The following is a 14517-nucleotide window of genomic DNA, read 5'->3' on the forward strand; positions in this document are numbered from 1 at the left end:
TGGTGTTCACGAAAGTATGCAAGATCACAAAAGAACACCTTGCGCATGATATTACGGAACTGATCGTCACTGCTGTCAGAAGGAGCCCTCTATATTCAGCATACATTTGAAGTCTGACTTTAAGTCTATATTCTCGGAGACGTGAGCTGACCGTTCAGCTACAGTGGTCTGCCGTTCTAGGTGGTTAGTTGTCCTAGTGCCATGAAAACACAATGTCATCATCATCATGGTTGCGTTGCCCATTATTTTGGCCAGGTTGCCTGAAACGGCTGCATGTGCATTATGCTGGGCTGAGAAAGTGAAAAGTACTGCCGCTCTCAGTATAACCTGCTGCACACCGGTGTCCGGCATGTTGCAGGTTATACAGAACGCGGCTGTACTTTGCTCTAGTTCAACACAACATAGTGTACAGGTGCACACAAAAGTTTTCGGAACAAGAAAATTACAAGAAAGGGTAATTTGTGGCCAGTGTAAGCCTGTAGTCACGAACCGATTGTTAAGCTCCATACTTTCTTACGCGACCTGAACAGTGCACTTTTGAACACCTGGTTGTGCCCCTGCGTAGCAAAGAAATTCAGCTTTTTCGTCATTTCGGCGTTCTGAAAACTTTTGTGGGCACTTACCTGTACATGCAACCTCGTAAAAATTTCGGACGGGGCTTGCATGATAATCACGATAGCAAAGTGTTCGTTCAGCCTCACCGTTGTCGATAGGCCTAATTGGGGTAGTTCTTGGCTATCCATGTGAATCATTAGACGTTATGTGTTTCACATCGGGCAGGTGCTGTTCGTGTGGCTGTGGGACATGCTGGACGGCCTGCTAAACCGCAAGCTGTTCTACGCGTACGACGTCAGCTGGGCCTACATCACTGCGGAGGACGAGGCCATGGCCAAGGCCGGCCGCCTGGTGAAAAATGCCCAACTGGCGGCGCGGGTTCGCGACGCCTGTGGCCGCAACAAGCTTCAGGTAGCGAAGTTGACGCGTATTTCCTGCACAGAACAAAAAAAATATGCGCTTCAAATATGCACCTGATTTCAGCCAATTACTACTCTCGCGGGTACAGCTTACAAGTGGCTATACGTCCTCGACAGTAGTAAGGTGCAACAGTAACGGGCAAGCAGACGGTATAGAAGCCTAGAAAAGGCATTAACTTGCATCTAGACATTTGTCTATTTTCAAATACTGATGTAGGCGTTTCATTACCAGAAGATGAGGTGCTGTTCTTAGTATGCACAAACCTTAGGTGCAAAGTAAGTGCTCAATAAACACTCAGTAGCACCAGCAGCAAAACAAATTGATATAAATCAAATACGAGAGTCGTCGCAAATTTTACACAGGCGTTCACACTTGAGCGCTTGCTGTATCCACAGCTATTAAGTGGTTCCTCATCATACTTTTGGTTAATTCACGTGATTAGCAAAAGAGTCGGCTTTCCTGGGTTAATCAATCTAGACACCTGCGAAAACCGCGATGCCTGAATCATACACCTCTTTCTGTATAGAGTCTGAGAGAACTGTGCATCCGCGCAGACGCTCAAGAACGTCATTGACATCCAGCAGAAGTATCCGAACATCGAGGTCGCAACGAAGACTCGCCAGGCGGCGCGGAAGACTCTAAACAAAGCCCTGGATGCACTGCATGACCTCCACGATGGTGGTCTGCTGGACGACAAGCAGTTCGGCATGCTCTACGAGGTGAGACGCGCTGGCGTCGAGGGTATGAGTGTGACTTTGTGCGTCTTACGGCAGCACTTATTGCAATCAAGCCTTGTGTGCAAGTGACAGTGTTTCAACAACATCCCCCGACATACTGACGCCTCAAAACGCGTTTTGTACTGCTAACTGCAACACTGATGAATGGAGACACTCGGACCAACCATTTTTGTCGTTCTTTCTTTCGCAGTGTGGCTAATAATAATAATAATTGGTTTTTGAGGAAAGGAAATGGCGCAGTATCTGTCTCATATATCGTTGGACACCTGAACCGCGCCGTAAAGGAAGGGATAAAGGAGGGAGTGAAAGAAGAAAGGAAGAAGAGGTGCCGTAGTGGAGGGCTCCGGAATAATTTCGACCACTTGGGGATCTTTAACGTGCGCTGACATCGCACAGCACACGGGCGCTTTAGCGTTTTTCCTCCGTGGCTGCATTTGGTGTTTCAAAGCGCCAGACACCTGTCACAAATCTTTATCGCTTCTCCACATCGTCACTTCGTAACCTTCATGCATTACACATTTAGAGGCCCAAACCTGGATGTGTAACAGAAAGTGTACAACACGCGAGATAGACGTGAAATGCCATACAAAGTAGTTATAACACGAGAATATAAGAAACAATTTAAGGCAAAAACTATAAGGGTTGTTGAAAAAGCCACTGAAAGCGCACAATATAGCACTTATAATAATACGAATAAGAGAAACCGCAATTAGAAACACTTCACAGGTATGCAAGAGCAAGGTCCGGATGCAATTTAAGGAAATCAACTGATAAAAGAACCCCTTCATTGAAAAGCAGAGATTTTAGCCTGGATGTAAAGTTCACTGACATGCTACTCTGAGTGAGGAAGGGAATTGGGGATAGACGGACAGGGCATTTATCCGTCTTCCCGGACACCATCCTGCCGCAGCAGTTGCTCAGTCCATGTTGTATGTCGTGCATTGGCGATGTTTTTCTTTGCCTGGATCCCCTGGAATGGAACAACACTGAGTTCAATGTTCTGCGTTGTTCTGGCTCCGTGTTCGCAGGACCTGACGTGGATGATCCACCGAGTAGACGGAATGCCGTCCAACGTCATCGTTGGCGACACGGCGCAGTGCATTCTGCTCAGCATCCCCTGGCTTCCCAAGGAGGAGGTTTCTAAGCTGCTCAAGGTTCGAGATTTTTCCTCATTTCTCTATGCGTACTTATAATATACATTCAGGCTGCACATATATTAATAATAACATTAGGACGAGGCGAGCGTGTTTCCTTATAAAATTGGTCTATAGATTGCCTTCCTGTAGATGCTTCTTTTTGTCTATTAATAGTCCATAGACTGCCTATATAGACAAAAGTCTACTAAGAGTGTATGGCCATAAACCTATAGATTGTCTGTAGACTGTCTATATGATTTGTATTGCCTATAGACTGTTTTCACAAGTTTGTCTAGAGAGAGTTTGTAGACTTTATAGTCAGAAATCTACGGACAGTCCATAGACTGTCTACAGAAATTTTTGTAAGGGCTGCACTCATGGTGGGTGAACAGCGCAACAAAGGCGGGACAAAGACGAGACAACGCTTATGTTATCTTTGTCCCGCCTCTGTCCTGTCGTTGGTGTGCTGTTCACCCACCACGAATGCTTACCAACTTGCCGCAATCTCAGCTTTACTCGATGTGAGCGTGTTGCACACAGTAGAGCACTTGTGAATGAAGCTAACTGTCACTGAAACCAAGGAAAGGGGATTTTTATTATTACTTTTTATTGAAACTGTGGTGTTGATCAGTGGGAAAATAACTGCAATTATTTTATGGCTGACAGGTGATTGATTAGAAGGCAGAAGAAAAAATAATGTAAAATAACGCGGTTAGGCCATGTGCGAATTAAGTGCGCTCGGTATTCGGTTTTCAGTTCGGCGGTTTCGGTTTCGGTCTTATGCTCGGTTTAAGAAGACAGTGCGCTAGGGGTGTCTTCTGGATCCGTTGCGCACTTATGGTGGTCACTGAAGACGACGATATCCAGAGCGCAGCGCGAGAGAGACTAGAATTTTAACTTGATGGATGTTCGGCTTCGGCGAATACGTAATGGTGTAATGGATTCGGCAGCGAAACCGATCTATTTACGCCGTCCCGGGTTCGAAAGCCACTAGCGACCCAAGAGTGATATGGCATAAAATGTTTTGCATAATTGACCATGAAGCTTGAAGGCAGATTGTCCACTATCCGGTGGGCGGGTTGTCACCTGCACAACGTGCCAGGCTGCATGATCACCTGCCAGGGACAGTTCTGACAGACAAGCAACGGCAAACCTTGAGGGGGGAAAGGGGGGGGGGGGGTGTTCTGTTGCTCGCGCACTAAAAACGACCACATCCCGCAGATGGTATCTGAAACCACTACGTCCGAATTTCACACATGGTGCTCTACCAACTGAGCTACTGTGGCGGCTGTCCGGTGTTTAAATTTCTGGCTCATTAATGTTGCGTATAACATAACCTTGAGACGCCTGACCAGCGCCACTTTCGTTCATAGTGGCGGACATTGTACGTTCTGTATTACCGTGTCATGTGGAGTGGAACGCGATCGAACGGTGTGGGCGGAAGTTTTGCGAGAACCCTCTCAGGCTATCTATGGCATCAAGACTGCCAGAATCGAGGCGCTCGATCGTTAAGCTGCCGAGCGGACAGGCAAATGAGAGGCGTATGTGTGTTGCAGCATGGCAGTACACATAAATACAAAATTAAAGAGCAGCAATTGTGAAAATACTTAACTCTTTTCAATTAACATAACATATTAAAAAAACACTTATGTATATTTACAGTTATATCACTCTGAGCATGTTGCTAAAGTATCTTAAATGCACATTTTATCATTTTAAAAATTTTATGCACTTATATATACGTTTACATAGGCGAAACACATAATATAACAGGTAGCACAAATAATATGTATACATTTTTTGTTGTCCGTAAAGGGTGGTAGACAGCTTCTCTTAAAGGCCTATAGACATCTAATTTTATTTCGCGTTTTCTCCAGTCCAACGATGCGTTAGACATTAGAATACACGGATTACCGGGTGTTATTTGCCCTACAACCGCCAAATAATTTATAATTGAATTTCCTTCCTCGTGGTGTTTCGCTTTAGGTTTAATTGAACGAATGACGATTGTGACGTCAAGTTGATGTTTCGGTCACGCGAGCGACTAAAAAAACTGCAATGTAATCGCTTATATGTTGTTATAATTCACTACGACATTTAATCCAGTCTCTTCCAAGACTTGAAACAACAAAAATGACCTGTCAGCGATTTTATTAGGGTTTTATAGTGGATCACGTGACCAAAACGTTAACTTGACGTCACAGTTTTCGTTCGGTCGATGAAACCGGAACGGCGTCTAGGGGAACTTCAATTATAAACTATTTAGCAGTCGTACACGAATACCACAGGGTGTTCCATGTGTACGAATGTCTAGCGCATCGCGTTAAACAAGGAAGCACACAAGCAAAACTTTGGCGTGTATAATCCTTTAAGGAAAGGAAATAGGCTTGTTTGACACATATAATTTCGCACATTTCATTAAGAGACGTCTCTGTGTCATGCTAATACATCTCGCAGGCGTTTTTCGTGTGCCAGAAGAAAGGCAGCGTGCTCTGCATCCAAGGCCACGAGCACGAGCGGGTCTCCATCATCTGTTCGGGGATTGTGAAGGTGAGCCACAGACACCGCCCGCGGCTTCTTACTGGCAGGGTTTTCGCAGCAAAGCGCCGCTCAAAATGGTAACGATAACTGTTCTGGCACTAATAAGGAAAATATCGTGCATCACTTTCTAAGCGTTTCAGATTCTCGTTAATGTGCGTACTTCTATCATCGTGTTTCTCATCGTGGTGTATTGCTGCTAATTTATAGTGCAAAATATTCGTCTATGATAAAAAACAACGGTGCACTTTGCACTATCGCATTACCATGCCCTTGCAAAAATGGTCTATAGAGAGTCTATAGGCTTCTTATAGTCTTCATTGCCTTCCTAGGGGCATTTCTTTTTGTCTATTCATAGTCTGTAGACTGTCTATAGACAAAAGTCTTCTAAAACTGTATGGCCATAAATCTATACATCATCTATAGACGGTCTGTAGGATTTGTATTTCCTATAGACTGTTCTTTAGGGTTTGTCTGTAGAGAGTCTGTAGACTTTATAGACAGAAATCTATGGACAGTCTCTAGAATGTCAAAAGAAAATTTGGTAACGGTGTACAAGGCTTATCACTCGTTTTTATTGTTCACCGTCGGACAGTATAAAGGATCTGCCCGAACCCAGACGCGACAACTTTCAACGAGAGTGTCCTGCTAGGCGGCACGCGGATGAGACCCACGTTGCCGAGATACGGTACAGGTCTCGAGCCGTTGCCTGCAAACCCTTGCAGGTCTACGGAAAGGGCATGGGCCGGAACGTAACAGACGGGCGCCTGCAGAATGCAGACTCGAACCAGTTCTTCTTCAGTGAGGGTGACTTCAAGGACTACCTCGTGTCGCCGGACTGCATCGGCCTCATCGGCTTTCTGACAGCGTTTCCGTCGGTCTGCCAAGCAGTCTGCGAGACAGATGTCGAGGTGCGCGCTCCGTTGATGGCTGAGCCGTCTGTGGTCGTACGAGCAGCCGCGGTGACTACTTCTACCGAAATAAGACAACAAAAATCACTCCTAGATGTTTTTACTTAACCGCGCGGGACCAAGCGGCAGTTCCACTGGGACGCGACCCTTACAAAAATGGTCTCTATACAGTTTGTAGACTACTTAGAGACTCTATTGCCTTCCTATAGATATTTATTTTTGTCTATTCATAGTCTAGACTGTCTATAGAAAAAAGTCTACTAAAAATGTACGGCCATAAATCTATAGATTGTCTATACACTGTCTATATAATTTGTATTGCCTACAGACATTTCTCAATGGCTTGTTTATAGATAGTCTATAGAATTTATAGACAGATGTCTATGGACAGTCTATAGAATGTCCATAGAAATTTTTTGTAAAGGGAGTTCTGGGAAAAACGCTTATTGTAGCTTCACCTCGCTACCCATTCGCCTGATATTGTGAAGAGAGAAAGGAGCATTTAGGCCTTTAATGCCTTCATACAATATCAGGCGACTGGGGGTGGTGAGGTGAAGTTACGATAAGCGTTTTTCCTCGAACTCGCGTCCCTTAAACTGTTGTCCCCCAGTACGTACATACTCTATCGAGGCATACGTACAACGGGCACCCACTGCTGAGCTGAAAGTTGTGGGCTCAAATCTCGGCCCGGGGCAGCCTCATTACGATGGAGGCGGTTCTGCGCAATCTCAGTGCATGCTAAAGAACCCGAGGTGGGATAACTTAGTCCGGAGACCTCTACTACGGCGGTTGTCATAGCTCACTTGCCGCTCAGAGAGGTTAATCCCCACATACCAGCACGGAATACACACATGAGAAATCTACACACATACGGACTCTGAACAACGTCATGTCCATCGTGTGCAAATTTAGAAGTCATACGGAAAGGATACGGAAACCATGGGGAAAACAAGTGGAAAATGTAGAGATTTTTGTTTGTTCAGCGCATCAGAGGACTGCATATTCTCATTATTCGGCACGCCTTACTCAGAAACGCCTTTGGCGTTAGAAAAACGTCAATAGCAAAAAAATTCAAGCCTTCCAAATGGAGATCGGTTGCTGTATTGATTGGTATGGTGAAAGCTTACAACATATGAAAAAAATTGCGTTCATAAACTTTCCCGTTCAAAAATGCTGTTCAAAAACTTGTGGGTATGCCTTGGGCCGAAAGCGCTCATGTTTTCTGTTAGGGCATAGTATAATGGCCGCGCCTTTCGATCAAGGCAAACTCACTCGCGTTCATTGTGGGGCAGTGAAAGCTCTCCCGCAGTGCAGCTGGAATACAAGAAGCTCCCCATACCTTCTCGCAGCTGTGCAGCATCCCGATGGAGGTGATCGAGCGTATCGCGGAGCAGCACCCGGACCCACCTACGGTAGTCTACCGCATGTGGTTCTCGGTGGCAGTGCGCATCGCCCTCGGCGTGCTCATCAACCACAAGCGATACGAGGTGCGCCAAGTGCACTTTATAAATGGTGCTGGTAACAGTTGTCACGAGAAAAGGAAACGCAGCGGCTCAAGTTGTTAATTGATAACTTAGATCTACATCCTGAAGAGTTTTGTTAATGAGTAAACGAATATTATTGCAGATTAGAATTTGCTGTAATCGCCGAGCAAAAAAAGTTGGTGTTATGGCTTGCTCATTGCTGGCACTATGACTCCTAGCATTCGAATTGATGACCGCAAAGCTCAGTATGCCGTGCCGACGTGTACGTGAGAGACTCTTTAGTTGTACAGAGCCTTGCTACACTCAGGTAGAGCACTAGGTTGTGTGGCCGTAATTCTTAGTAGCATAGCCTGCTATAGTCATCATCATCGTCATCAGCCTGATTAGGCCTCTCCCATGCCTCTCCAATTAACCCTGTCATTTGCCAGCTGTGGCCACCGTATCCCCGCAAACTTCTTAATCTCATCTGCCCACCTAACCTTCTGCCGCCCCCTGCTACGCTTGCCTAGTCTTGGAATCCACTCCGTTAACCTTAAGTACCAGCGGTTATCTTGCCTTCGCATTACATGCCCTGCCCAAGCCCATTTCTTCCTCTTGATTTCGACTGGAATGTCATTAACCCGCGTTTGTTCCCTCACCCATTCTACCCGCTTACGGTCTCTTAACGTTACACCTATCATTTTTCTTTCAATAGCTCGTTGCGTTGTCCTTAACTTGAGCTGAACCCTTTTCGTTAGCCCCCACGTTTCCGCCCCGTACATGAGTACTGGTAAGATAAAGCCTGTTATAGTAAGTGATTTTAACAGTGAATGATGGACGTGCACTTTGAGGACAGGTTGGATTATTTCCTTTCGCTTTCACCTTACTTCTTGTTGACGTTTATTAACTATTAATAACAAATGTCATGTGGGAAGCAACAGCGGCAGCAACTGCAGCCTTGGTGGTAACTCATTGTTCCCCGGCGTGCGCGACGAAGGACTGGACCCACGACAAGTTGAAGCAGTTCCTGGAAGGGGGCATCATGCCGAACCTCTACTATGCCATCGAGTTCTCCCTGGACGAAGCTGTGCAGGACGTCATCCTGGTCCAGGGCTGCGTGGTTTCGTCGGACGGCGAGCATCGGTTTTTCGGACCGTGCTACCTTCCCCCGTCGCTGAGGCAGATGAAGCTGCCGGTAAGAGAACGGGGGCGAAAAAAATTCAGGATATGGGGTGTCGAACGTATGATGTGTATTTTTTGCTTACCGGAGTATTTAATATCTCAACGTTTGAAAGAACAATAGAACGAATAAGATTATGACTATGTATCGCGATAGGCTGTTAGAACAAAAGGGTCATGTATAAAGAAACGAACGCCGACCAAAGGTTGTTGTTAAAACGAGGACGTTTCGGCTTCCGTATACTCCATGTATAAAGAAAAGAACGCCGACCAAAGGTTGTTGTTAAAACGAGGACGTTTCGGCTTCCATACGGAAGCCTTGATCACTCCATGTATAAAGAAAAGAACGCCGACCAAAGGTTGTTGCTAAACGAAGACGTTTCGGAAGCCTTGATTACTGGATCAAGGCTTCCGTATGGAAGCCGAAACGTCTTCGTTTAGCAACAACCTTTGGTCGGAGTTCTTTTCTTTATACATGGAGTGATGTGATCAAGGCTTCCGTATGGAAGCCGAAACGTCTTCGTTTAGCAACAACCTTTGGTCGGCGTTCTTTTCTTTATACATGGAGTATACGGAAGCCGAAACGTCCTCGTTTTAACAACAACCTTTGGTCGGCGTTCCTTTCTTTGCACATGAATCTTCTACCCGAGCAGATGAGTTTTCGTCAGACTTTAGGTTTCATTTTAGAACAAAATGAATATGAAAAATTCCGCAAGAGCCCTTTCCCACAAGATATTGTTGCCATAACAAAGATGGCAGAGGTCTGGATAAAAGAACTGAGAGGGCTGCAGAACGGACGCTGAGTGTGTGGACGGAATGCCTGAAATTTATTTTGCAAGAATAAAACGAAAAGCTAGTCCTGCCCGCTTTTTTACAGTTGGAAGCATAAGGCCGGCCATCTTTTTTTTTTTGCGGCAGCAATGTTACGAGGGAAAGTGGACTTGAGGAATTACACATATTCCCATGGTTGTGAGCGTTATTTTGTTGTAGGGTTTTGCTTGACAATGCCAGATGCTGGTACTTCGTTATGGCCATCTGCATGAAATGACGCCATCACATTTCAAGGTCACGTGACTCTGGGTCATGCATTCCACTAATCTGACTACTGCTCTTTGTGAGCCAATTAGAAGTGACATTAACTATTTAACTTAGTATATATGCATGACGTTGACATTCATTTGACATTGCTTGAACGGCCTTGAATTGTTCATGTAGCATGATGCAAGTAATGAAAGCTTTGGCAACATTAATCATGACAGCATGAACTGCCATTTGCAGTCGCATTCTCTACTCACTAACCACGCAAGAAAAATGTTATGCGAGAAAAGTTCTAATCGAGAAGTTCTTGTATTTGCCGACCCGATGCATCCGAATAATAGAAGAGGCTTTCAACATAGAGGAGACGTGTAAGCATCTACGTATGCCGGTTTATGTTACGCCGGTTGTGCACGCGCAGTAGCTTCGGCTTGCGCATCCCTGCCACTGCGCCTGCTCGGAAGGAGCCGGATATTTGTCAATACTAGCACAGTCGTCCACAGACCTGTCTAGAGCGCTCGCGAACTCCGTGCCGTCTGCGCTCCGCAGCGCGCAGAGCGACGTCTAGCGGCAGCGCCTGGTTCGAGATTGCACATCTTTGAGCGTCGTCTGCACTTCAGACATGCGCAATCACGAACCAGGCGCCGCCGCCAGACGTCGCTCTGCGCGCTGCGGAGCGCAGACGGCACGGAGTTCGAGCGCTCTAGACAGGTCTGTGGACGACTGTACGTCTCCACGATCTTAAAAGACACTAATGAGCGCACAACACCGATGTACAACAACAGCACAAAACACCACGCCTTGGGCATACAAAAGACAACGAAAAACAAGACTTCAAAACTGGAGAAATCAAACACATCCACTTGATAAAAATACGGGGTATAACCACATGGCGCATAAAGGAATACGGACACGCTGGAAATCTGGATGAAAAGGAAAATGCGCGCCCACTTTATGCCTGGCTTCGCAGAGACAGTTAGACGTGAATATTCAGAAGGAACCGACAGGTTGGCTCTGTTTTTTCTTTCTGGGGAACAAACGCAGGACACGCCGAGCACACGGCAGCGACCGGTGATGCTGATCACGACCCTAATGCGGTACCACCTGCCGCCCGAGCTGGACTGGTACCACCAGCCGCTGCGGCACTACGACTACGTCCCGCGGGCGCAGTCAGACGAGGAGTACACACATTGGTGAGCAGCGTACAACGAGACTGCAGCGGACCGATGCACTTGAGGCTGTAGCCTGCTGTCAAACAATTGGTTTGTATGGAATAGACGGTGTGGCGTTAAAGACATAAAATATTACATATGTGTACACGGGAACCACAAGATGCGAACAGTTGGGTGTATAGTTGGATACAGCACAGGAATTAACTCGGTGGCAAACGCCCATTAAAGGAGGCCATTTATAGCCTATCGTGCCGCCTTGTTGACGTCGTGTCTCAGTGCGTAACCTTGTACCGTCCAGGGACCTGTGACACCTTTTAGCAGGTGCTAGGAAATCCGTGTCGCAGATTATGACTCGTACCTCCGTACAAAAATGAAAAAAAAAACTGCGACCTTTGAGCGCTCTTTATTTCCCTTAACGGTTATTCGCTGTAGCCTTTGCACTGCTGAGACACTGGTGCTTTCTTCACCTTTTGTCAGCTATCTAACCGCTAGAAAATCATCACCCCTTGACAGTTCAAAAATGTGCGTGGGGCTGTTGTGTATTTTGAGCAACAATAATCATAACAGCCAGGAAAAGTGCTGCACGCGATTCAAGTGAAAACGTAAGCTGGTAAGGCTGATCTACCTGGTAGCGAAGACAATTTGAGAGACATGTGCTTAGATATGCAGTATCTTGAGAACCAGTTTTCTCGGATTTTCATCCTGTCGCGTAACACAGCTTGCAAGGAGTCAAAATAAGTTTTGAGTTTCGTGACTTGATTTTAACATTACGCGTGCGTTTTTTCATTTTCTTTCCAGGTGAAAGGAGCCGGCATGGCCACCTTCACAAGTTCATCTCTATCATTTTCATCTTTGTTGCAGGCTCCTTTTCTTTTATCTGTCACGTTTATCGCTCTCTCGTGCTAGCGGGAGGCCTAGGTTTTATGTACATAGATTATGAAGGCCAGTTGACTTGATTTTGAACCTTTACTGCCTGTAAACATTAATGAAGATAAAAAGGCTGCTCAATGGCATAATTAATTGCGTTTCTAATTTAATAAATCGACTACTCGCATACCGTGGTGGCGTGATATTTATAACATTTGTTCTAGAGGCCCTTCAAAGGATCATAGTATACCATAATTGCTGCTAATGAAAGAAATTTTCATGCAGGTAGGTGCAAGCTGCAGAGGCGCGAAAAGAGTGCTGTGGGAGCACTTCAGATTGTGATGCCATCTTTGATCGTGCAGGCACATTAACGACGCAACCTCGGGGCAAGGTGGCTTGGCAAGCTGTATTATCAGCCTTTATGTGGAGCACATAATCGCAGCTCTCACGAAGAGCTACCACAGGAACTGGAGCTTTAGGTTTCTGTCTTGGACAAAAGATCCCCTCCATAGTGAGCCCATGCGGTGGTTTTCTCTCAACCACTCGCCGATGTTGTGAACCCTTATTGCCTACTTTCTCCCTTTATTTAGAGCAATTACGTCGTAAAAGACAAGAGTCACTGTCAAAACACTTGCCTTAAAACTCTAAAATATTGGTAAAAAGTTCTTAGAATGACCTTTCAGTACGAGATAATTGTCTCGTAACCTGCGGTTATGTAAACTATTCAGCCGCACAAGAACCTTATACACGAGATTTACTCTCGTCGGAATGAAGCTTCTTGCCTGGCTAAAGGAATAGAATCGCACAAGAGCCGCCGCGGTGGCTCAGTGGTTATGGCGCTCGGCTGCTGGCCCGAAAGACGCGGGTTCGGTCCCGGCCGCGGCGGTCGAATTTCGATGGAGGCGAAATTCTCGAGGCCTGTGTACTGTGCGATGTCAGTGCACGTTAAAAAACCCCAGGTGGTCGAAATTCCCGGAGCCCTTCACTACGGCGTCTCTCATACCCTGAGTCGCTTTGGGACATTAAACCCCCATAAACCTAAACCTAAACCAGAATTGCACATCAGCAGAAAGATACTAAAGCATTGGCAGCCAAATGACCATGTTAGATAAGGACTTAAGTAAGCTCGAACCATGTTAGCAGCGTTCTATAAGGTGTCAGACAAGTTACCGAGGAACATCCTGCAGAACATGTACCATGTCTTGCAGTTCTCAGGTGGCCCCTAGATCACCACGTCCATATTGTATAGCCTTGTGAAAAACGTAGTTTCCAAAGACGTTCTCCATCTGCGAATAGACCAACAGGCACTTAGTGCGGGAACATACAGCCTGAAGAACCTTCATTCGGAGTTGCAGATTTATTGCCGTATATCACTCTGTTACTGTGCAGTCCAAATGCGCGCGAATGGCCAGTATTATCCAGAGCGTCTTTTAACATCCCAAACACTTTCGACGTTGCGTGATGCCAACACAGGCGTGCGAACGATATGAAATCAAGATCGTCAACCAGCCTACCCAATGGACATTAAAACTCCCGTGGGCGTCTTGCGGACGTTCAGGTCGTCCGCGGTACATCCAAGGGACATCCAGTGCTCATTGAGCACTACTGCAACCAACTGCGCTTAAAGTGTGAACCAGAGCGGTAAAAAAATTGCTATTTGCTTCTATCGCGCGTTTTCATAAACTTGATAATTTCTTCGTCAATAAAAACCGCTTTTAGCAATTTTGCCGTACGACCAGCGGGAAAAAAAAGATTTTTTTCAGAAACGCCGAAAAACACCCTCCGGTTTTCTCCAGATATCACAAAATCAAGCAGTGGCGCATTAATAGTCTCCTTTATCGTTTTTGCAACACAACGAAAAGCTGCGATCTGCACTCAGCGCAGCGCGGGATCCATGTCGGCAGCTTGTTCTGTCATCAACGCGTCGTCGCGACGTCTTGTCCAATCACAGGCGGCGGCGCGCACGACAGAGCCCCCCGCGGCACCGGCCGCATATTTCTGCTAAAAAAAAAAGGCAATTCGCTCTTGTTTCTGCCTAATTTGGGTTCGATATTCGAGTATGCACCACGGAAAACTTTAGGGCGCCGCTGTCAGCCCGATTTTCAGAAAAACAAAAGCTTCAGGGTCTTTTTAACTCTTCGCGGTAATAAGGAAAAGGGGTGAGCTAGACAATGACCGGTTGGTTGCCCTGCACTTGGGAGGGGAAATAGTGGAGAGAAAAAGAGAGAGGAGGTCATTGAAAAATTGCTTAATACCGCTGTGTGAAGCGCAGCCGCGCTGTCAGAGCCGTAAGTACAGAGTGCTACAGCGGGAAGCCTCAACGTGTGAAGCCTCCAGGACCCTTGCCCCATCTAACACCAACCCACTTTCCCAACCTCCACGAAGTCCTCACCCAATAGAACAGAGATTTCAAACTCGACTTTCTATGCGGGCCGCCTTGAGAAAATTTTGTCCACCGTGAGTCAGAAGCCGGAAAATAAAAAAAGAGGGGGAGGGGTCACTTC

The 14517-nt window shown here is 46.2% G+C and overlaps 1 protein-coding gene across 1 annotated transcript; it reads left to right on the forward strand.

The window, feature by feature from the left end:
• The first annotated feature begins 786 nt into the window (after positions 1-786).
• Positions 787-12147, forward strand: LOC144105613 (sperm-specific sodium:proton exchanger-like). The gene is made up of 9 exons (XM_077638736.1): positions 787-966; positions 1530-1694; positions 2741-2866; positions 5306-5398; positions 6112-6297; positions 7647-7784; positions 8758-8955; positions 11019-11167; positions 11945-12147. The coding sequence occupies exons 1-9, from the start codon at positions 805-807 to the stop codon at positions 11946-11948; spliced, it is 1221 nt and encodes a 406-aa protein (XP_077494862.1). The 5' UTR covers positions 787-804; the 3' UTR covers positions 11949-12147.
• Positions 12148-14517: the final 2370 nt, after the last annotated feature.

Source organism: Amblyomma americanum, chromosome 9 (assembly GCF_052857255.1).
Source record: "Amblyomma americanum isolate KBUSLIRL-KWMA chromosome 9, ASM5285725v1, whole genome shotgun sequence".
Classification (NCBI taxonomy): Eukaryota; Metazoa; Arthropoda; class Arachnida; order Ixodida; family Ixodidae; genus Amblyomma; species Amblyomma americanum.

Excerpts from the sequence above, each read along its gene's own strand:
- LOC144105613 (XM_077638736.1), top strand. The coding sequence starts at position 805 with ATGCTGGACGGCCTGCTAAACCGCAAGCTGTTCTACGCGTACGACGTC. Across the intron at positions 967-1,529 it reads GTGGCCGCAACAAGCTTCAG|ACGCTCAAGAACGTCATTGA; the intron begins GTAGCGAAGTTG and ends GCATCCGCGCAG. Across the intron at positions 1,695-2,740 it reads AGTTCGGCATGCTCTACGAG|GACCTGACGTGGATGATCCA; the intron begins GTGAGACGCGCT and ends CCGTGTTCGCAG.